The 23,156-nt window shown below is 43.1% G+C and overlaps 1 protein-coding gene across 3 annotated transcripts in view; it reads left to right on the top strand.

The window, feature by feature from the left end:
* SRGAP2 (SLIT-ROBO Rho GTPase activating protein 2) overlaps positions 1–23,156 on the top strand; it is a 105,792-nt gene that overhangs the window by 60,252 nt on the left and 22,384 nt on the right. Inside the window, exons 4-12 of one of the 3 annotated variants that reach the window (XM_009947877.2) lie at positions 696–758; positions 4,424–4,639; positions 5,532–5,660; positions 10,406–10,627; positions 12,305–12,406; positions 13,295–13,492; positions 18,073–18,157; positions 20,913–20,940; positions 22,838–22,862. In XM_009947877.2, coding sequence (XP_009946179.1) covers positions 696–758; positions 4,424–4,639; positions 5,532–5,660; positions 10,406–10,627; positions 12,305–12,406; positions 13,295–13,492; positions 18,073–18,157; positions 20,913–20,940; positions 22,838–22,862 — 1,068 coding nt within the window. Of the gene's footprint in view, positions 1–695; positions 759–4,423; positions 4,640–5,531; positions 5,661–10,402; positions 10,628–12,304; positions 12,407–13,294; positions 13,493–18,072; positions 18,158–20,912; positions 20,941–22,831; positions 22,863–23,156 lie in introns of all 3 variants that reach the window. The other 2 variants (XM_009947876.2, XM_086476696.1) reach the window with 2 other exon arrangements.

Genomic DNA, 23,156 nt, shown 5'->3' with positions numbered 1-23,156 from the left:
GCCGTCTCCGTTACACCTTGCCAGACCCCGTTGGAGCAACCTTGTTTCTTCAAGAACGATTATGATGGGGTGACGCTGGGAGCTCATGGTGTGCGTGTGGTCAAGGGACAAGGAGAGGAGGGGCAGGCAGTACCACAGGCGAGGTGCCGAGTCAAAGGAAAGAGCAGCAGGACTGCCTAGAGAGAGGGGAGTGTGAGGGAGGTGGTGGCCGGCTGTCGTCACCGCCTCAGGGTCTGGCTTTGTCAAAGAGGTATCTGACATCAGGAAAATTGAAGTATTGCCTGGTTTGGGATATGATGTTCAATAAAGGAAGGTCATTCTCGTCAGCTTTCTTACCCTGCATTTCTTCAGCTTCGCTACCAAGCTGTCCTATATGCATAGTCTTGCTTGATCCTGCTAAAGTGGGCAAATCTACGTGTTTCCGGGCTTGTAATGTTGAGAATCCGACGTTGTCTGGCAATTTCCTTGTCTCCATACTGTAAGGTTTTTCTGACTGTGCATATATAACCTTTCAGTTTATGAATGCTGTTTGTGCAATTTGACCATAAGTGGCTCTGGGCTGAGCCGTTATTGGATTTGCTAGCATAAATAGTAGTGCTTAATTGAGCCTAAATTATCAGTGGATGCGGAGCAGGCTCACTTCTGCCTTTTTGCCATCTTCCCCAATTAACTTTCATTTCTCTGTTTTGTTGCAGAGCAAGGAAGTGGGACTGCAGCTCCAGGAAGACTTGATGAAGGTCTTGAATGAACTCTATACGGTAAATCAAACTGAATTCTTGGCGCCTTTTCAGGCAGAAGGAAGAAGTGTTTGACTTCTCCCAGCCTCCTGTTACAGCAGAGACTAAGCACCACGACTGATAAATGTCTGCAGTCTCTGCAGTTTGAGGCAGTTGGTGTACACCAGTCTATAAAGCACCATAAATCTCACTTTTTCACTCTATCCTGATGTTGTTTTGGCTCTGTAAGTGTTTGCTCCACTTCTCAAAGATCTCACCTTAATGCACACCTGCTACTAGCTGCAGTGCTGGTTTTAAAAAGAATAAGAGATATTAGAGTTATTTCCAAATAACGCTAAAAATCTTCAGTCCATAGTTTTGTGTGGTCTGAGCTTACAAAAGGCAGCGTACAGCTTCAGCAGGGGGACCCGCTGTGTTTATTTGTTCCTCAACTCTTTCAGCAAAACAGCTCCCTTTAGAGTAATAGTCTTCCATCTGTGCTTTTTGCTTCTCAGTACGTCCTTTGGAGACACCAAGAAAGAGGCACTGCCTTGGGAAGGAGAAGGAATGTGTTCATAAAAGTTCATATGCTGCTTGGGGATTTTTCTTCTTGCATAGATGAATAGAAAAGCCTGTTGTTTGATTAAATTTTTGCTTTCTGCAGCTGTTACTGAGCTAGTTCTCTTTTAAAAGCAGAACCTACACATGGTTTTGTTGCTCAAAATGTCTTTTCTTTTGCCCTTAATGATACATTGGGTCATTACACTGAGGTACATGTTATTTCTTTTGTTCTTTCAAAAGAGTGTTTTTCAAGCCATGGCATATCAATCTCGTGATGAAATTCAGTAGTAATATCAATGCCAGAATTTGAGAGGGTTACCCTGAAATGTCCCATATCAACAAAATATGTGGAAGGGAATCGTTTCATTAGACCATCGAAGCCAAATAATCAGACTGATCTTTTAGGGGAAAAAAGGAGCTTAGGAGTAGGAAAAATATTCTTGCTGCAGAAATGGCGGTTGAAAAGGTGAGACACTGAATCCAGTTTCTGATTTTCCTCCTGGGTTGGAGCGTTTGGCATTGCCGAGCCTTTTGGTGGGCAAAGAGGGTTTGCGTTCCTCACCAGGAACGCCAAGAGCAAGCAGTACGGTGGAAGCTGGAGGCACTTTGAAGCTGACCCGTGGTTCGATGTGCTGTCACTGTAGGTGCTAGTGCAGCCTTGGTTTACAGCAGTACGAGCACACTGTGGTGTGCTCCTGTTCCTGAAAGGCAGGCGATTTACTCTGGGTACGAAGATGGCTTTGTCAATGCAGCAGTGCCTGTCATCAGCGCTGCCTACTCTAGAAATTATTTTTTATTTGAGGCCACAGTCTGATTCAACTCTTGAGTCATGTACTTGGATGGGATCCTAAGGAAGAATATACATCTCTCTAAACACAGACTTTTAGGAACTGAGATTTATTTCTCGTCCAAGTTCACATGGCAGTGAGGTTGATAAGGTGGCTGGTTAGTGGAGTTTACATAGGCGGTGTAGTCGTTTCTGCATGCCAGGCTCTGACAGATCGTTGAGCCAAATACTGGGTCCTGATAATGTCTTTCTCACTGGAAGGAAGATCTTCCAGAATTCAGCCTTTCAGAAACAAAGCGATGTTGGGTATTAACTTCTTTTTAACGTCAGTGCTAGGAACTTGGAATCTATTTATTCATTCCTTCTGCTGTAGAATTTTAAATTGTCCCTTCACCAGAAAATTTCTTTTCCTTTGAAAAAGCCACTTCTGCTGATCATATTAAAAGATATTTCTTGCCGGACTCAATTTAATCACTGGTGGGATTGCTTTCGTTGGTACCTTTAGAAATACTTCCACCTCTTGTGCTGCCGGGTATCCAAAAGGTTGGCAGAATCCCTATTTTCAGACAAAACGGATACGGACAGAGTCTTTAGTTTCCCTACACAAATAAAACATAAAGGATTGTTATAACCTGTAAGTTTTTGTCCTGAATTGTCCTGTGCCATCAGTCCTTGACTGTGCTGTTGCCCTCGGCAGACACTGGTGACTCAGCAGTGACCCCGTCGCCAAATGTGGCGCAGGCAGAGCTTGTGGTTGTCCATGTGGCACCGTCAGCAGGATAAAAATCATTAAAACTGTGATTTCTTTCTCTGCTTCTCTTGCTTTCTGCCAGTTCCACTTTCAGTCACAGAGGAAAGGAAACTACTTTGCATCTATTATTATAAATACCTGCTTTATAGTCTAAGCATATGCAGGAGCTGAAAGTGTGTGTGTGTGTAAATTATTCAGAAAGCCTCTCTTTAATACTGGCTGCGTTCACATTCTCTTTCATGTTTAAGTACAACATCTCTTTGTATCTGAGAATCTGTGCTGGTCACTGTGTAAAGAGCGAGCAGGCGTCCTACTTACGTAAAATTATGTTGTGGTGCAAACTAAGGTGAAATAGGTATAAATGAGTTTTCATCTGAAATAAATTATTTTCAAGTGGGGTCTTTATTAATGCTGGGATGACCTTACTGGGGTGTCTTTTTGCAACTGTGCATTTTTTTGGCTCCCTATCAAAATTATATCGTAATAATGTTTGCCTTGGTATGTGAATTGAATTGCTTTGCATTTGTGGATAAAAAAAGCTAGTTAATAAATTATGTCATTTGGTTTTTTTGGTTCTGTTTTCTTAACACAAAGCTAGACAGTAATATCCTGTGAAAGAAATGGGGGGGTTTTGTGACTTTGGGGGATATTTATCTATAGTTACTTATAAAAAATGTGCTATAATAAAAGTTGTCTGTATAGTACAGGGTCCAGGTGTCCCTGAGCAAAAGAACCGTACTCTTTTATTATTATTTTTATTACCCAAGGTGAACAGAAGTACTTTTACATATCAAAGTAGCTTTAAACAAATTGAACCTGGGTTGCTTTTGCAGCCATTGTGTTCAGACTATTGACTTGCATACAGTTCCTCGAGACTTGTGATGTTTAAAGGTCTGATCCATCCAGATGAGACTGATAGGCATCCCTTCTGAAACCTTACCTGCCGGTGAAAAGCTATCATTTTCCAACGTTGGCATGTAATTTTCTTTGAATAGTAAGGAGGCTGGATTTAGTCTGTATCTTTTTTTGGGTTTTATGACTCTTTTATTGGATTGTGCAAGAAGGCGCATGCCAAAGTTAAACAAAGAAGCAGCTGCAAAATAATCCACTTTGATTTCAGATTCATTTTGAGCCATGCTTTCGTTTGTGCATCTTCTCTCGTGCTTTTTTTGAGATGTGAAATTTCCCTGAGCATTTTGCCGGTTTAGATATTTCTAACTTGCATCTAGCAACCAGACCTTTCTTGCTGTCACTGTCCAAATGCCTTTGCTTGGTTAGTACGGTATCTTGCATTTAATATAAACATGATGGACACTATTATGGAATAGTTATGGTAAAGAAACTGAACAGTTTTGGGGAGTGCATTGACCAAATTTAAAAAAAAAAAAAAAAGATGTTGCAGCGTGTGACTTTGTTCTTGGGATTTTTCGTCCCTCCTAGCCTGTGAGCTTTCCAGAGACACACATTACTGTTCTCCCCAAGACTTGGTCATGTGGATAAGTTAAGGCAAGGCATCTGTATGCCTAGTTTGTGGGTTAGGCAAACCCACTTCTTCCTCAGCAAACCGAACTGTGGTGTGCTCTGACTCTTGCATATCATTTTCTGCAGGTTATGAAAACCTACCATATGTACAACGCTGACAGCATCAGTGCTCAGAGCAAACTGAAAGAGGCAGAGAAGCAGGAAGAAAAGCAGATTGGGAAGTCGGTGAAACAAGAGGACAAGCAGACACCACGCTCCCCTGACTCAACTTCCAATGTCAAATTTGAAGAAAAACATGTTCGACGAAGCTCTGTCAAGAAAATAGAGAAAATGAAGGAGAAGGTACTTCCATAGCATTGCTACTGCTTGTGCAGGGTGCTTTGCAGTAGTTCAGCGCAGGAACTGCTGAGTTCCCTCCTTTGTGACATTCAAATGCAAGTCTCAGTTTTTGTACAAGTTTTAAACGTGCAGATTTAGGAAAGGCAAAAGCTAGCACCAGGTTTCCTTTAGGACAGCCAGGTACACATTTTGTATTATCCCAGGCTATACAGGCATGGCACAAAAAGCTAAAACGAGGTTAGAGGATGAAAGTAACGACTACCTTCTTGGAAGTCATGGTTAGTGTATTTTTTCCTTGCATAGAGTACAAGATTTTTGTGTACCACTTCGTGCCAGCTTGAGATCTGCCCGGTGCTGCAGGGAGACGTGCAGTCCCAGACTGACTTCACGAGCAGAGCCAGTTGCCTCAGCAGTCGGTCAGTCCGTTAAGTTGTTCAGCACTAAGATTCAAGCCAATGGAAGGCAAAGAGTTATTTTGGGATTGATTTTAGGCTCTGAAAGGACCAAGTTTAGGCCTAGCTTCTGTTGGAAGAGGTGGGGTGCCTGCAGCAGCCCTCAGACTACCTGTGGGCTTCTAGCAGCTGTTCTGGTAGTTCTGGAGCTGGGCCGTAACCTTATAAAGCCACCTTGTTCCTTCATTCTTTAATCTTCCCCAGCCCGCAGTCTGTTTTAAGAGAAGACTTTAAATGCAAAGCAGTCTAGTATAAGAATGCTTAAAAACATCTAAATAATTAATCTAAATTCTGAGTTTCTGAGTCTTGATAAAACTGGAATCCAAATGGACAACTGCGTGAGCAGTGTAAGATTTGTTCAGTAGTCTCTGGTGTTACTGAGAATGCCACTACTCCTGCTGCACCTCCTTTTAAAATGTGTTCTGGTTTTGGTTCTCTTCTAGCGCCAAGCGAAGTACACGGAGAATAGACTGAAGGCTATTAAGGCAAGAAATGAGTATCTGCTAGCTCTGGAGGCCACCAATGCATCTGTATTCAAGTATTACATTCACGACCTGTCTGATCTCATTGATGTAAGTGCTGCTGCTTGGGTGCCTGCAATGAATATCGTTGTCATTAACCCTCACATGTGCCTCTCCTTCTTCAGCGACTTATATACCAGCACAGCCGGTAGCCTCTGTACAGCTGTGGAGTGATGGTCTTGGATAGGCAGCTTAGGGGGTAACAACAGGCGTGATAATTCATCGTTAACCTGTGAAGTGAGCTTTTCTTAGCTGGCTACCGCAGAGTTTATTGCACAGATAGAAGCTTGCACAAGAAGCCTGGCATTGAAATGTGTAGAAGGAGGAGTTGCTTAGTTTAAATGAAACTCGGCTTCAGTATCACGCTGTTGCTTGACATTTTCTATTTACTATTTTAAGCAAACCTGCAAGATTATAACTCAGAAGCACATTTAAAAAGAGAATGTTAATTGTAGAAACAGTGTACCAGTTGGTAAAAGAAATCAAGGACAGAAGCATTTTCTAAAGCTGCTTTCAACTTGTTTTGAAAAATTCCGTGTATTTCAAGGTTAATGCTTCCTTTAGCATATTTCAAAAGAGGGATGAGCCTCCCTGCTTTTTAGACCATCCATTCTCTGATTCCCCGACCCACCAGCTCTGCAGCAGCTTGATGCATTTCTTCTGTCCTTGGGGCCGCAGAGCAGGTTCAGTCCCGTTCCGAAAGGTGTCAGAGGAGTGTCGTCAGTGATGGAGGTCCCACTGCCGGCCGCTCCGCAGGCTCTCTGTCTGCACAAAGAAACGAAGAAATAAACTGGCTATAGAAACCAGTCCCCCCTTCCCTTGGAACGTTCTCTGCAGAAACTGGGTACTGGAGCAGAAGGTAGAGGGAGCTTGTTCCCCAGCTGCCTTCCTGCAAGCTCTCTGTTCTGCAGCTGAATGATGCCCTCGGTATTCAGGAGGCATCAATTCAGCTTTTAGTAAAATGCACACCAAAAAACCCCCCGAATCGCTGGTCTTTGAAAACTCAGGAAAGCCAGTTAGGAATCCCAAGATTTTTCACATGTCTGTAACTCCCCACTTCAGCCTGCAGAGCCAAATGCGCTGAACACGTCGTGTCTGGGTCACTGACTGTTGCTTGATATTATTCTGCTTGCCAAGGACAGCCCGCTGCTGTCACTGTTAGAAACACTCAACTGCAAAGCCTGAAGGGAACTTTCTTTGTAGCAGGGGGGAGCAACGCACAGAAGTGTCTCTAGACACGGGCAATAAAGAGCACTCAGATCACTATTAATTAGTCAGCTATTATCATGCCTAACGGTATATATAATACATTTAGTCAGCTGATCATAAAATCACATGAAGTGCACTTCTGCTAGGTATTTATTTAAGCCTGCCCTTCGGAGGTCAGGGTTGTCAGTGCTAGGTGGTTTTGAAAATACTGTTATTTCAAAGTGTCACATTTGGTAAAATTGCGGGACTGAAGAGGCATGTTCCGTTTGTAGCTGCTGCCTGCTTCGGAGACCTTTTTTGGTTGACATTTGCTCAGCTTGAATTGTGCCATCTTAGCTTTTTTGACAAATTATAACTTTCTGTATGTATTTATATTGGAACCTGCAAGATAGGGATTCATTTCACTGACACCGGCGTGATTCGATCGTCTTATTTTTTTTCTTCTAAATCCTATCTATAAATCCTCCCACAACTCCTGCAAATGGGCTTGGTTGAGTTGTCTGCTAACAGGCTGTTCTTAGGACGTTTTCGTGAATCGTATGTAGCAAAGAATCCATTTGGATTTCATAAACCCGAAGCAGTTTTTAAGCACAGACCCGAGATCTTTCAAGTGGTACCTTGACAAATTAGAGGTTTTCCAGCGTTGAAGGAAGCGCTCCTCTCGCTAGGTAGTCTCAGCCGTCTCTGGGGCGTGGTAGGCAGTGGGGCAGGACAAGCTTCTGCAGGACGTGGATTTGTCACTGTTCCTAGAGAGGAGCCATCGTGACTGGGTGAGTCCGTGCCCGTGTTAACCCCCTTGTGTTCCTTGAAGCATTCAATTTAACACGACATTGCAAGTTCTTATAATCTTTAAAAGAAAAGTATTATCTCTCTGTTTTCAGAACGTGTAGAAAAATGTGAGACTTGCCTGGGAGCACAGGAGATGGAATTCAGTTATCTCATTGTTAAGATGCAGGGAATATAGATTTATTAATGCCTTTGGTCCTGAAGGATCAAAAATTAACAATTATAACCAGTGACGGTTGTCTGAAGCATCAGACTTAAATAAAAATGTGGTTTTAAAGCCAGGTCTTAATTCTTTTCCTTGATCTAATCATTTGATGATACTGAAGTTTGAAATATAATATAAAAGCGATCTTCAAAGTTACTGGCAAGTAGATTGCGTGAGGCCAAATAGCGTTAAACTTGTCAAGTTTATACAGCACATTGTGTTCCCCCTCCAGTGTGTATGGAAGGATAACAGTGAGTTAATTCTTCATCGTGAGTTAAGAGCAATAAATTGTTCCTGACACAGCCCAGTAGTTTTGAATTTCCTGACTTTGGGGACTGAGGCAGCTCTTTGATGCTAATGAAATATTACAGTAATGGGGAAGTTTGTATTAACTCACATTTTTGAAAGGGTCACTAGGACAGAATTTAAAACAAGATAAAAACGGGTATATGTGTGAGTCCTCAAGCTTACTTTACTCTTCTAGGAATAGGTGTGCTACTGCTGTTTACTCCAGGATCTCAGACTTTCCCTTCCAAACGTAAATTGTGTTGTAAAACAGGGGGCTTCTATCCTCAAATCTTCTATTTTGGGCCTGTTTGAAAACTGCTGCCAGGCAAAGGGTTAATCAGCTGTCATGTTGGGAAGTGAATTTGAATGAGTTATCATTAAATTCTTATAAAAAATTGATTTCCTTGGAGAACGATTCCATCAAACATTTATATAACCCAGAAAAGGGATGGCAGGACTGATACATTTATAGATACAGTACGCTGGACTTTAAAAAATGTTAAAGTGGGGGAGTGGGCTGAAAAATGTTTTCTGTCACTGGCTTCAATAGCATAAAGCCAAAAAACTTTGCTGCCTTAATGTAGTCCTGCTCCTCGGTGAGGCGGGGTGTAAAATCTTCAGTCCCATTTGACTTCCCAGTCCCACCAGCAAAGTCCCATTGTGCAGTGGATCAGCTTTCCTTCCGGACACGGAGATGTGTGCTGGAGGAGGGCGAGCGCAGGGAGGGCAAGGTGGTCGCCCTGGGTGTGCGTGCGACCGTCTGGCCCACAGTAGGAGGGGAAAAGGAGTGACTGCTGCTGTTAAATCCGATCCTGATCCTGGCTGGACTGTTGGCCCAACTTGGACTAGCTTTTCCCCAAATCACTGCAGAGGATGGCACTGTACTGTGCATGCAAAAGAGCGGCAGTTTGAGTGGCTGTTGATCCAAGACTGCCTCCACACGTGCAAATTCTCAATCAAGCGTCTTTTGTTGGGGTTTTTTGGCTAGTTTTTGTTCTTTCTGATTGAATGCAGTGTCCTTTAATTCTCTGCCTCCAGCCTAACCAGCAACTGCAGCTCTTTTTTTACAAGACTCCACACCTGCCACAGCTTGTTGGCACAGGAGCCAGGCATCCAGCAGCACTTGGTGACAGAAATTCTGTGAAAGCAGGGAATGGTCCAGTAGTCGCTCTCTCTTCTCTCTCCCTCCACCCCTCCTTCCCCCCACTCGTTTTTTTTTTTTTTTTTTTTTGCGTTTGCACACAATGACAGTGATGAGACCCAAATGATGGGTGAGGAGGAGATTTCATGTGAATTTTGCTTACAGAGCACCACAGTAATCAAGCAGATGGTTGCTTTTTTTTTTTTTTGGATATTCTCCTCGCGTATGTAATCTTGCTTGTAATTCCAAGAAGGTGGGCTCCTTTCTCGCTCACTTTATTAGATGTCTGAAAAATTCAGGCTGTTTCTGATCAGCTAATGAAAAGCGCCTTTCTCCCTTCTGAAACACGAAGACTTGGCTGCGCAGCCATGGTGGAGATGAAGCTGCTTGATTGTCTTCCAGTGACATCATCCTGGTGTCAGTAATAGCCAGGAAATTCTTGACCACGACTGCTTTCTGCTTGAAAGTTTTTGCTCTTCTGTTTCACCCCAGCAGTGAAGTCATCCCCACTGATTGCTGCTTGCTTTTTGGATGACCCTGTTCTTTATGCCTGTGATGTACAGGTCGTGTTCTTGCTTCCTGAAGTACACCGAATTAAGCAGTTTTCTGTAGCTTGGGTGGAATAATTTAGATGCAGATTAACCATTGCTGATGATCCAAATCCTGTGTCTTCTTTATCTGGGTAGTACCTTAGTGCAGTGTTCTCCTCTTGCTTAGAATAATTTTACTTAAGGATTTTGGAGTGTTTTCAATGGGAATCAGTGCCCTGAAAGTAAGGTTAGAATCCAAATAAATACACTGAACGTACCCACTTCTAGGTTACTTTTTGGGTTTTTTAACATCATGAAATGAACTCTTTAGTACTCCCTGAGAACTCTGCAAAGTGTTTTAATAGTTTAAGCTCTGCATGTCTTGGAGACTAATTATAACATGATGTTGAAATTTGGGATTAGAGGTTGAGAATTCTGTTTAGGGCCAACTCTGAGGGCCCCTAGGCAAGATGCCTCTGCAATCAGTGAGAGATGTGGGACCTCTCTGGTACCCAGCAGATGATAAAATACCCATGCCTCGTTATAGTTGTATAACTTCTGGCTTCAGAAGCATTTTAATTTCCATTACAGAATTCCTTTGCTTATTCATATAGAATTGTGTGTGTTTTTCCAGCAGTGTTGTGACCTGGGATACCACGCTAGCCTCAACAGAGCTCTCAGGACATTCTTGTCTGCTGAGCTAAACCTGGAGCAGTCAAAGCATGAGGGTCTGGATGCCATTGAAAACGCCGTTGAGAACCTGGATGCCAACAGTGATAAGCAGCGCCTGATGGAGATGTACAACAATGTCTTCTGTCCGCCCATGAAGTTCGAGTTTCAGCCGCACATGGGTGACATGGTCAGTTTATATTCCTCCTCCGGCTCTAGCTCTGTAAACACTTGCAGCTCTGCCTGTTTACTTCCCTCGCCTTTGATAGATAGCCCCACTAAAAGGCCACCTGTTTGGCTCTATTTTTGGGAGGTAGAGGGGAGCCTTAGGAAAGGGAGCTGATAGAAAGATTAAGCAGAGGCTCATGGTGCAGATGTCTGAGTACGACTGACTCTTATTTTTTGACTATCAAAGCTGCTGAAGATGAAGTGCTTAATTAGTATAATACCAGACGTAGATAGGAAACACTGTTTTAACCTCTCACTCGACCCAGAAGTTAAGGGCTGCGCCTTGAGACAGACTCTGAAGTTAAAGATTTGAAGGGTCAATAAGATAAGAAACTTCAGTGCTGTTTTTTGAGGCATTTGAGTGTGTAATCCTAGAGCACAAATGGTTTATAGCAGTGCTTTATGCATTTTCATTGTGAGACAAGTTAGTCAGAGGACTTTCGTTTTTGGCAATGAAAATCTCTCTCTTTATAGGTTTATCAAGATGTGGTTACTCATCTGGGAACTGTTTAAAGTCGCACAAGCTGAAACCGGTTCTAAATGGGAACACATGTACAATGTAATAATTTAGGTCAATTGGTTGGATTTCTAGATTATCCTCCTGAACACTGAGGAAACACTGTAAGGATGGTCTCTTGCAGCCAGCCTCTTCTTTTGGTCGAAGAATTACAGTCACTGCTAAAGGCTCCTCTTTGTCTCTTCCCTCTTAACTGAAACCCTCAGACTGCAAATGACCTTTCTCAGTTTTTCTGTGCTTTGGTAGTATCCTGTAAAGTCGTGGGAAGAAAAAGAATTACCTGCAGACTGTCATTCAGTTAACAGCTCACATTTTCCAAATCATTTATCTTGGTTCTTCTCCAGGCCAAATGAGTGTTTCTGCATGCAGGCTCAATAGCCTTGCTGCAGTGGTCCCACGTACACTGCATTGAATATATGATGATGTATGTGCATGTGTGTGATAAAACTCCAATTCCAGTTTCTGTCTTTAAAAAACAGCCTCATGCAATGAGGTCAACGTTTTCCTTTTTAAAAAAACCCCGACAGAACAACGAAACAAAAGCAAAAGGAAAAGCTGCCTCACGCTGTGAAATAAGACTAATTCTTAACAATACGGGGAAGCCCACTGTTCTGGTGTATTTGTCAGGTCCCTAACCTTTCTTTATTTTAAATTTTGACTCTTCCTGAATTCATTAAATAGTGAATTGTTCCTGTTGCTGTACTGTACAGGTAGTTCAGCTGAGCAAGCTCAGCCACTCATACCGCTGCCCCAGGATATCTGGCTAAATACATAGAACCAAATTCTTCTCGATGTGCGGTGTAATTTAACCTAGTATCTGTGATAAAGCACATTCAGACTTTCAAAACACAGGATGAGCTTACATTACTGAAAGTAGCTAATTTTTTCTAGTTCTTTGATATTCATGTTCTCTTGCTCACTTTGCAGTGCAGTCAGGAAGAGAACTGTCATTTGGTAGAACACAAACCTTTTCCACTGGTTGAAATCCAGGGCTACAAAGTTTTAAGACGAAGCACTTCAGAAGATGTTTGCTTATAACAATTGAATGAAGTAATTGCAATGTTCTTGATCATGTGTGGGGTTTTTTCTAGACCTCTAAATGCAGTGCTGTTTCTCTTCCAGGAGTCACAGCTATGTGCCCAACAACCCGTCCAGAGTGAGTTAGTGCAGAGGTGCCAGCAATTGCAGTCTCGATTATCTACGCTTAAGATCGAAAACGAAGAGGTGAGCTAATGAACAAAAAATCAACAAAAAACCCTCCAACTCCCAACGGGGAGTGGGGACTAGTTAAGGAAGAATTCTAGTTGTCGTGATCCTCTTTTTTGAAGACTTGTGGTAAAATTCAAGAATAAGGCAGCTGGGGCCAGCAGTAGGTCAGTGTGTGGTCTTGCATGAAAGCTGGCTGCATGGAGAGGATCCTTTAAAATACCTCTATGTGTCTCTTTTCCCGTCCTTAAGTCAATAGGACCGGCTGTGTTGCAAAAGTTGTACTTGGATAGCTAAGAGAAAAAGAGGAATTTAGTATTTTGAGGTGAAAACAGTGAATTTGCGTGACCGAAGGTAAGAGCTGATTTTTGTTTAATTGGTCATCTAAGATGAGAAGACTACATCAATGGCATTTGTTTGGGAACAGGACTGAATGCCTAATCTGCACCTGCACGTTCAAGAATTTGTAATCCTCCTTGGGCAAAATTTGCAGCTCCTTTATGTTTAGGAAGTTAATTCTGGCCTTTGGTAAAAGTCTACAGTGCCACAAAGTCCTGGTTTTAATATCTAACATTTGATGCCCAGTGGATGTAGTTAGAAGACGATTATAAGATCTTCGTTCCAGCACTCTTTGCTTTGAGGTTAAATTGCCTTACATCTTCCAGGCTGGGAGCAGGAGGAGATTTCAACTGTTTTCCTACACTCTCCTGGCAGGTTCGGTGTGCTGCCAGCCTTTGTATGGACCGGGCTGTTAGCGAGCAAAACTTTCACCTTAGTTATGGCACACAGGACGCGAAACCAGTAATATCTGTTTGTTAGTAAAATGCCCCAGGGTACCTACTACCTGTTCTTTCACTTGCAACATACAGTCTTCATTTTTTAAGTGCTCTCGTTCTTGCTGGACAGGTTAAGAAGACTATGGAAGCTACACTCCAGACAATCCAGGATATAGTCACGATAGAAGACTTTGATGTCTCTGACTGCTTTCAGTACAGCAACTCGATGGAGTCTGTTAAATCCACTGTCTCGGAAACGTTCATGAGCAAACCGAGCATTGCCAAGAGACGGGCCAACCAGCAGGAGACAGAGCAGTTCTATTTCACAGTAAGGAGTTAATTTTCAGTACGGGCACCTGTAACGTGGTTAGAATTATGCTCACAACAGAGTGCAAAATGATGCTGTCATCTTACAACAAAGGCTTCTGTAATCGGTTTTGGACAAGCAGAGTGAGCATGTTAGGTTTTTGAAAACGGGTGTTTTGAATTCTTTACAAATACATTGGGATACCTTTGTTGATAAAAACTTAGTCTGGATAAATTGTGTAAAATTTGATTTCTTCTGCATCTAAAAAGGAATTGTCTGAGACAGAAATTAAGAGCTTGTAAATATCGATTTTCAAAAATAATACAAACAAGAAGAATGTTTAGCTCTTTCATTTTTTGTTAGCATCATCTTACAATTCCAGCTCTGATAAGCTTTTAATTAATTGAGTCAGTAGTTTTTACAAGATGCTAAGAGCTCTTTGTATTGCATTTCATAGCAGACGATATGGTTTTTTCCTAAATTAGATTTATGTTAAACTGTTGAATTTGTTTCCATTTTAAAAATATTTCAAAATATCAGGTGAAAATCATACCTCTTATCCTGGTTACTTTGCCATTCCTTTGGGCATCTCTTGCTATGCTTAATGCCCTTTACCTTCCTCTTCCGAGAATGGTGTTGCTTATTGAAAGTCTGAAGTTTCTGTGCAAATTAGACTAGCTGGCAGGATGCTTTCTGTCAGGCCTTGACTTACAGAAATGAAAAAGCCTTGGTAGAAGGTGAAACTGGCTTTTGAGAAAAGTGGGTGGAGAAACTGATTCAATTAAAAAGGGATTGACCACCCTGCCCAGGGTTATGAAACTAGAAAAAGGATTTTTTTAGTTGGACTCTTAAGCATTCTCTCTCTAGAGAGGGACTATTGTAAGTTCAAACAGGAGACTGAACCCAGGACTTGATTTGGATGTAATATTTTTCCCGTTTCATCCTGTTCGTGTCCTGCTGCAGAGCAGTGAGGTCCCAGCAGGACTGCGGAGCCGGCTCAGTAAGCTCAGGTGCAACCTGCCATGTCCTGTGCTACGTGGTAAAATAACTATCAACAGGACAAAGCTGTAACAAGGAATCCCTCTTTGACCAGCTGAATCAATTGTTTGATTGATCTACTATTGACCAGACTTAACAAATATCCTTTATAAGGTCTTCAAGCTCTGAATCTATCAGGAGCGGGTTTTTTTGTGTATGAGAACATGCTCAGATGGGTATTAATGAGACTGAGAGCAGAGCTGTGTAGCAGTATGGGCGAGGCATCCTTTGTGTAGGGGGAAAAACAAAGTGTACTGCAGAGCGGAGACTGAAATGCCCTCGTACCTTATGATATGCTAAATGCTGAGGGATATGAACTGAAAGAAAAATAGCAATTTGAAAGAATATTCCATATTGCTGTGTGATTCAAGTTGGAGATTCTATGTACTGCACTGCTAGCTAGGCAGAGGTAAAGATAGTGATGCCACCATGAGAATTTAATTGAAGGAGTTACTGACTGTAGTAACTCCACGCTGATATAAGCTGTATTTCCACTAGAGGCGTGTCACTGCACGCTGGTGCCGAGATGGCTCCATTGTTAGGGCTTTGAAGGAAGATCTGTATTCGGAATAAAGCGTAAACTTCCCCGTGTCAGTGAAAAGCGTAGGACCGATGATTGACGTAGCACTGAGCTAACGCAGGCAGCGAGAGCAGGGAAGCAGCAGCGACTTGGGGCAGCCGAAAGCCGGGGATGGGTCCTGGGTGCCTGGCAGGTGGGTCCGGCCGCTGCCGTGGCTGCGCTTCTGCTCCCTGAGCCAGCGCGAGGATGCCTGGCGGAGCTGGAGCCGTGCTGCTAATTGTCACGCAGCCAGCACGCTGCCCTACCTGCGGCGTGACACGGGGAATGAATGATTCCATGGGTTTTTACCTCTAAAAGGGGGATAATTCTAGTTCTTAGTTGAAATGTTGTCTTTTCCTCTAGAAAGATTAAATAAAACCCTGTACAATGCTCATTCTGCCGGGTGCTTTAAAAATTAATGTGAATTTATTGTTCCCAAACCCTTAAGACACGGGTAAGTATTGTATAAAGTTCCCCGGCTAATCAGCCCTGCAGAAGTGTCACGCTGGTTGTGTCAACGTGCCACTGTTCCCACGTTCAGTCGCCAGCAGCCGCGCAGGGGAGCGGGGATGCGATTCGCCCGCTCCTTCAATCGAGTGCCTTGTTTGAAATCGTTCTTGGGGAGCGGAGGGAGGGAAGAAACTGCTGAGCTTCCCAGATCGGAGACAGTTAAGGATGTGGGACAGTGGCGGAAGCTGTTTTATTTTATAGCCTCAAAAGCATAAAATCTCCTTTCCCTCAAGGCAGGGAGATATGGTCTAGTTGCATTTCCCTTCCTTCCGTACACCACCTGGCAGCTGGTTCGCCCTGGAAAAACACTGCAGTGAGTTTGGGCTTAGAGAGGGCGTCGAAGTTGCGTGGTTTTGAGGGGACGGTAGGTGCAGAGGGCTCACCGTCTCTGGCTAACAACAGAGCTTCACCTCTCGGTTTTTACAATGCAGAAATAACGTGACTTGAGGATGTTCCTACTGCTTTGTGTCTGATTGTACTGAGTCTGACTCCAGCTGTGCTCTGCCAGAAATGAAATCCTTAGGAGTTCTCCTGTAGTTTGATTATTTTTATTTTTTTTTAACGGTTTTTATTAAGCCAGAAATCAAATGCTAATGGATTTTGTAATTCTTTGAAAAAAGCCTGCAGCCTGATTTTGAAATTACTTTTTTTTTTTTTCATAAGCGTACTTGTAACAGGCAGGGAACAGAATGTTAGGCATGAGGAAATAGAAGGAACGCATGAAATACTGCACTGGATGGGAACCTTCTCTTCTTCTCCTTCATAACCACCCCTGGTACCCACCTGCAGGCAGGCGGTGTCTTAACCTGACCACCCCAAACGTCTCGGAGCCGGAGCCTCTGCGGGTGCCAGCGGTGTGCCTGTGCCCTGCTCCGCGCTCAGCCGCAGCCGCCAGTGCGCTCAGCTGAAGTTTTTATGTCTGCTTCAAAGGGAGGCTTAACTTTCCCAAATCAAGCTGATTTGCTGATCTTTAAGCTTCTGTTTGAGCTCTTTGGAGCTGAGCCTTCTGGCCCTTCTGTCCCTTCGCCTGATCGTGACTCTGAGACGGGGAGCTCGGCATCTTCCAGAAATGGATTTATCCTCAACCCCCAACTTCAAATTCTCTGGTTATTTTTTGCAGCTTCTACTCTTCATGTGTCCTTCTGTCAAAATTTGATGCAAAAATTTAACTGATGGAGCAAAATACATAGGTGGGGTTTGGCGAATTGATTCTACAGGGAAATTGCAAGAAATACGGTTAATTTTTTTTTTTTGCCACAGTGATCACGTTTTCTTCTAAAATAACAAAATAAGTTGAAATATTAGTCTGGGGAGCAGGAAGTGCTGGGACTCTCCAAAGGGACTTAATTCTTGTGAGATTTTTCTTCCAATATTGTCAAGCAGAGGGACATAAAACACAGACTTTTGGCAGCTAATTAAAGCCCCAGCCCAGCCATTTTGGTCTGTCGCGTTGGTACACGCTACCAAATACGTATATATTGCATCTTGGTTCTTTACATCTTGCACGGTGTTATGACCTGCGTAGGACAAGCAGGGTCCAGGGACTCTCATTGCTAAAATACTGGTTTTTCACCTTAAGGATTTGCAGTCTAATTTGGCGATACTAGACCAGAGCTGGAAGAGAGCGGATGGAATTGGGGAAAGCTGAAGACAGGAACTGGAGCATTTCAATATTAAATGAGACTCCTTTCTTTGTGTTCATTTTGCCAGCTGAATTTTTAAAATACCTCATGGTTCTAAAGAATGGCCTGTGATATTTGAGGAGTTATGTGCTATTTATGTGTTTTTGAGCGTCAACATGTCCTAATTATAATGTGGACAGCTACCATAGAGCAGGGTATTTTTATGTGCTGCAGCACGGTGAAGATAAATAATGCTGTTCTGAGCTGCAAAATAAGAGATGAAAGAGCTGTAAAAAACTAGCATTTACAGAGCTGTGAAAAATCAGAAAGAAGTGGGAAAAACGACTGTGTGATTGTGTAATATTTCTCCAAGAGAACAAATCTGACTTAAATAATATCTTTATTTGTTTTGTCCCGTGCCCTCACTGCAACCCTGTGTATCATCAGCGTGGAGGCAGACACACTATTTGACAAGTAAAGTGGGGTGAGAGAGGTTAAGTGAGAGAATAAGCACAGTAGCAGCCTTTTAGTTTGTTAAAACAGATTGCTCATTCAGTTGCCTGTGTCGCGCGAGGGAAGTGCATTTCCATTTCACCCTGTCTGGAGGGGAGATGCACGACAGCTTCTCAGATGTCTTAAAAGATGCCAAACATTCAGCTGATTCCACAGTGAAACAATAGAAGTTGCACTGCAGAGACATATGGACGGAGCTCCAGCTTTGCCTATATATATAAGCCAGGAGGACTTAGTTCTTCCTTTGCGCTGTGAATTTCGGTGTAACTCTGTACTTCTGCAGTAACAATCCCATAACCTAAAGATGCATTGGAGGATTGATTGTCCACTCATGATCTTGTTTTTTTCCACCTTCACAGAAAATGAAGGAGTATCTGGAAGGCAGGAACCTGATAACGAAACTCCAAGCCAAACACGACCTTCTTCAGAAGACCCTGGGAGAAAGTGAGTCTGGGACCCGCTTGTCGCTGCCGTTAGCCGGGCTATTGCACCTATGGAATTAGTCAGCTGACTGAGTGTAGCGGATTACTGATGCAAAATGGACATGCTCATGTTTTATGAATTTATTTTTCTGATCTGCATGGTGGAGAAGCCAGATGACCTACACGGCTGCTTGATGAATGGTGAACGGAGAATGCTTAATGAGTCACTAATGCGCATCGCTTATTTGCTAAAACGGAGCGTACGCCCACTCGTTCGTCCTGTCCTTTCCCCACACGCGCACGTTCTGCTTCTCACTTCGTAATCTGTATCGGGGTAGACCTTGTGACTTGCAGTTTAGCGCTCAGTGGGGAAGTACTGCCTTGTTAGCTGGTCAGAAGTTCCATTTGCATGGTAGTTCAGCTGCTTCTCACCTCTGTGGCTTCAGTCCACACCAACCTAATGTATGTGACCACAGGCTTTTATTAGGAGAATAACAAACAAAATTCAGAGCATGTAAAATATGTTGCCTATCTAGAGGGCATTAGTCAAGGGGCAGCAGCCAGAACTGAATATGCATTTGCTGTTAGTGTCAGAACAAAGGAAGATTTCTTTCCCTTCATGGTATGGGCAAATCCTGTTGGCCAAACACGCTTAAACTATGCATCCAAGTTTCCATAGAAACCTGTCTGCCTCCTATTTGCAGAGAAGGTTTTAACAGTCTAAATGTCAGGTCAGAAAATGGCTCAACTCGTTCCCGGGTTTATGTGCTGGAGCAGGGCTCGTGTTTCGATATGTAACTTAACTGGACTCCCCACAGTTTATGGTGTGCAAATCTTCTGAATGAAAACTTAAACAGCTTGTGGTCTTTGAAGTGCTTTGCTTTCGGTTTAAAAATGCGCTATAAAAATGAAACACTTATTGCTACAGTAATTAAGAGTTTCACGTTTATCAGACCCAAACCACTAGAAGGTAAGGAAGGGATGTTGCCATCGTCTATTGTTTAAAGTTGCTCATCTCTTCAGCTGTCCTGTAGAAAGGGTGGATGAAGCCAAAGATCTATGTCCTTAGGGTATTTTTCTTCTGCCTCTAAATATCTCCAAATGACACCCATGCTGCCCCTGTGACTAATCACATTCCTGGATCATAGCTGACCTCTGCATACCGAGACCTATTTCCTCTTAACCTGCCTGCCCCTTGAACCCATCTCAAGCTGTGGTGGGGGGAAAAGAAGAGGAAATTAATTGTGATTTCTGTATTGCTATGTAGATTTAAAGGCTGCTTCTGTTTTCTTGTGGTTGCTTCGCAAACTAGAGCTTTCTTAGTCGCTCTGTGAAGGGGCCCAGTGTGTGTCAGGGTGAGCTCCAGCAGCTTCTGAAAAAAAAATCACTTCTGTCCTCTGTGAGATCAAAAGGAGCCGAGAAAGGGAGGTACATTTTGTCTCCAAAACCACATTAGCAGGTTAATGATACAAACTGGGGACCGTGCCTAGACTGATCCATAAAATGTCACTTAATTGGGAAATGGGCAAATAAAATTCCTTTCACAAGTCCCCAGAGCATGGTTAGAAGCTTTACTGAAAAATGTGCATACAGCTGCGTGTCTTCAGTCACTGGAAAATTCATGGTTTTGTTACGATTTTTATTCTTCTTTGCCCCATGCTCAGGTGACATTTATTAGTCCTCTTGCAAATTACCTTAATCTAAAGATGACAAGTTCCAGTAATAAAAATAGCAGCAAGTCTTCCTATCTACAAGTAATTACGTCCCTGCCTACTGTACACATTTGTCACCCTAATGCAGGAGCCCCTTGATGTTGCCACAGCCATGTAATTTATATATATGAATATTCTATGATGGAAATGGGACAGATGGCTGGAAATTCTGCTTCAGAATAACATTTTCATGTAAATTATGCACTGTTTTGGCTTTACGTGGGGAGAGGAAAGTGGCTATCGAGATGTGTTCAACTAATTGTCAGCCATCAGCAATTAGACGTTTCCCTCGTTCATTCTTCCGTCTCCCCAGGAGCAGGAAGACCACTGTAGGGAAGGTGGATTTTTCAGCTGTTGTAAATCAGTGTGGGTTCACTGGTGATGATCTGTACCAGCAAAAGGTCTGGCCTGCACAGTTCTCAAAGGCACACACTAGTTTTTTCTCTTACTCCTCGTAGTGCTATTTTAAAATGATGCCTGCGTTAGCAGTAGTCGTTCGCTTGGCCGCTTCCTTGCAAACTCAGTGGAAGTTAATGGAACGTTTTTATAAATATGTTTGTGGAAAATATCATTAAACGTCTGTCTCCCAAAATAGCTTAATGCCAGCACGTTCAGTCTGTGGGCTAACAAATCCGTGAATGTTTTCAGTCTTACTAAGTGGCTTTATAAAGTATAATCTCTCGCCCCACCAATTCCCCCGGGAAGGAGGAGGGAGGGAGAGGTTGACAAGCCCAGTTTTTTGGCAGCAGAAATCAACAATTAGAATGCACAGGGAACTAATTTTCAAAAACAATACTTTTCAGAGAAAGAGTCCTCGGGCAGCCCGAGCTGTTTGCTGCGTTTCCTGGCCGGCGGCGGCAGAGCCGTGCCGGCGGGGATGGGCTCCGGTGGCCTCCCCAGCAGCCCTCCTGGGGGAGGTAGCTGCCCTCCTGCTCCCCAGAGCCGCCGCCTCCCTCCCCCGTGGTTTTTCCCCTCTGTCTCCTTCTGAAAGTGGCTTTACAAAGCTGTCAACAGTATTTTCCCGTTCCTCTCTCCTAATGCTGTGTTTCTTTGTCTTCTTAACAGGTCAGCGGACTGACTGCTCCCTTGCCAGGTAGGTGTGACTCGGGATTGTTTTTTAAGGAAAATCTGATGCAAATTGGTATCCGTGAGAAAAAGATATTCATTTAGCTAACACATAAGCAAATTCCTGCTGGTTAATATGGCTTTAAACACCATTGCCATTACCTACATCAGTGCAAGGTAGTGGCACAGCTTGTACCTGTGTTAGTAACCTCTGGTCAGCTGAGTAGTGAAGGTTTCGCTTGATGCACTTCCTGCTTCAGCACCTCTCCTTGCTCCGTGCTGCCACCGCCGCAGTTGTGACCATGCCCCTGCTGGCAGGGCAGCCTCTTGCAACAGGCTGGGAAACTGATTGGGGTTAAAAATAACCAAAGGAGGGGGGAAAAAAAAAAAAGGTATGTGGAGGTGTTGCACTTTTTCTTTCCCCAGTGCATTTAATCCAGGTTGGGACGGGGATGGGCAGGTGTGAGAAGCTGTTAAATTGGTCACTGTCGCCCCGAGAAGTGTTCTTTGAAATCAGATTTTTATAAACGTGCTCCTGTTTCTGTAACAGAGGTGGGCCCAGTGCCTCTGCAGGGTTTATCCACGTGGTTGGTGTACGGGGCTGAGTAACATAAATCAGAAAACTCTTTATCCCAGTGACGCTCTCTGCTCTGCCGTGGAACTGGATTGCCAGCAGTGTAGAGGTCGTGGAGAGTAAACTTTTCATTTATAATTAGGACCAATCACAGAACCATAACTAAGCTTCCCCTGATGGGGTTTTTATGAAACATAACAAATCTCCGTCTCCAAATTGATGGATTCCAGGGGCTCCGCTGGGCACAGGGAGCTGGAGTCAGGGCTGTGCATCATCCTGCCTTGTTAACAAAAGGAAGGTGATTGCTACCGATCTGGAGTCATTACTACTTTTCACATTCCTTACAGCAAAGCAAAGCTGACAGGTCCTAATTAGAGCCTGACATCTGTAATAATAAAATATTATTCATCATGAAACAATTTTAAATATCAAAGAATCATTGCTGCTAATAGTTTAAAATAGACCTTATTGTGTGTGACAGCCCATGGAATCTGATTTTTTTTTTTCACTCAGCGTTTTTGATTTTAATAAAAGGAATTTCCCCTGAATTAACATGTTGTACAGGCTTTTTAAAAATCACAGTTCTAATCACCTTATTTATAATTCAGCAGCCATCTGCCCTAGCAGGGAATTGGCTTGAATGATACATTAGGGCCTCTCTACTATTATCTCTCATGCTTCATCTTTACAAGAAACTATAGGAATTTTAAACCCCAGTAATAAATTTTGAGGGGGAAAATCCTGGCAAAGCAAGGCTTTTTCCTGTTTTTCTACAATTAATGTCAATATAAATAAATGAGGCCATCACGGTTTATACTGAAAAGGCTTAGCCTGGCTAGCGTGTGTGGTGTTCGAGGGGGTTTGTGTTATTTATTTATTTGAAGTATTATCAGAAACTGTAATAAAGACTCCACCGTGGCAGCTGTTAAGGGCGCACTAGGAACCAGCGTGCTCCCACCTGCTTCTCCCCTCGGCAGAGCGGCTCTTCCAGAGCAGAGCTTTGTGCGATTTATAACAAACTTCGTCTTGAACAGGGAGCCCTATAGAACAGATCTCCATGTGGTTGGAATTAAAATGTCAAGGGTAATCTTTTGTCAAAGCAGTGGACTCCCTTGTGTCTGTTTCAGGTTTTTAGTGATTTAAAGTCACTTAAAATCTTTCTGAAGTTCCGTAAATTGAATGAACTAAGTCCTTGTGATTGACTGGTGTATCTGGCTCCTTCCCTCCTCCAAAATACGCGTGGTTTGGAATTCCGAATGAACGAACCGATGGTAGTAGAGGATTGTCTTGACTTTTCTGTTCTGTTTTTCCCTCCTGCACCAATGGGTGGTTCTGATCTCATCAGTGGCAGGCGCAGCTCCACCATAAGGAAACAGGTAATAAACAATTCCTTAAGTAATGAAACAGGAATACGTGTGTGTGTGTGTTTATAGAGGATAGATGGAAAACAAACAAGTGGGTTTTTTTACCCTTCCTCCCTTTCTCACATGGACCTTTTCAGTCTTGTTCAAGTGGAACTGGTGTCTGCTCATTCAAGTAACTGGAATCAATAAAACAGCCTTGATTCATTTTCTTTGACAGAATTTAAAAATAATTTTACTCTGTGTTTTGACAGACCTGGAACCAAACATGCCAAACAGCCTTGAGCTGTCTGGACAGCCATGGTTTAT

Source organism: Leptosomus discolor, chromosome 21 (assembly GCF_034619465.1).
Source record: "Leptosomus discolor isolate bLepDis1 chromosome 21, bLepDis1.hap2, whole genome shotgun sequence".
Classification (NCBI taxonomy): Eukaryota; Metazoa; Chordata; class Aves; order Leptosomiformes; family Leptosomidae; genus Leptosomus; species Leptosomus discolor.
The sequence above is the reverse complement of the archived record's forward strand: the minus strand, read 5'-3'. Positions and strand labels throughout refer to the sequence as shown.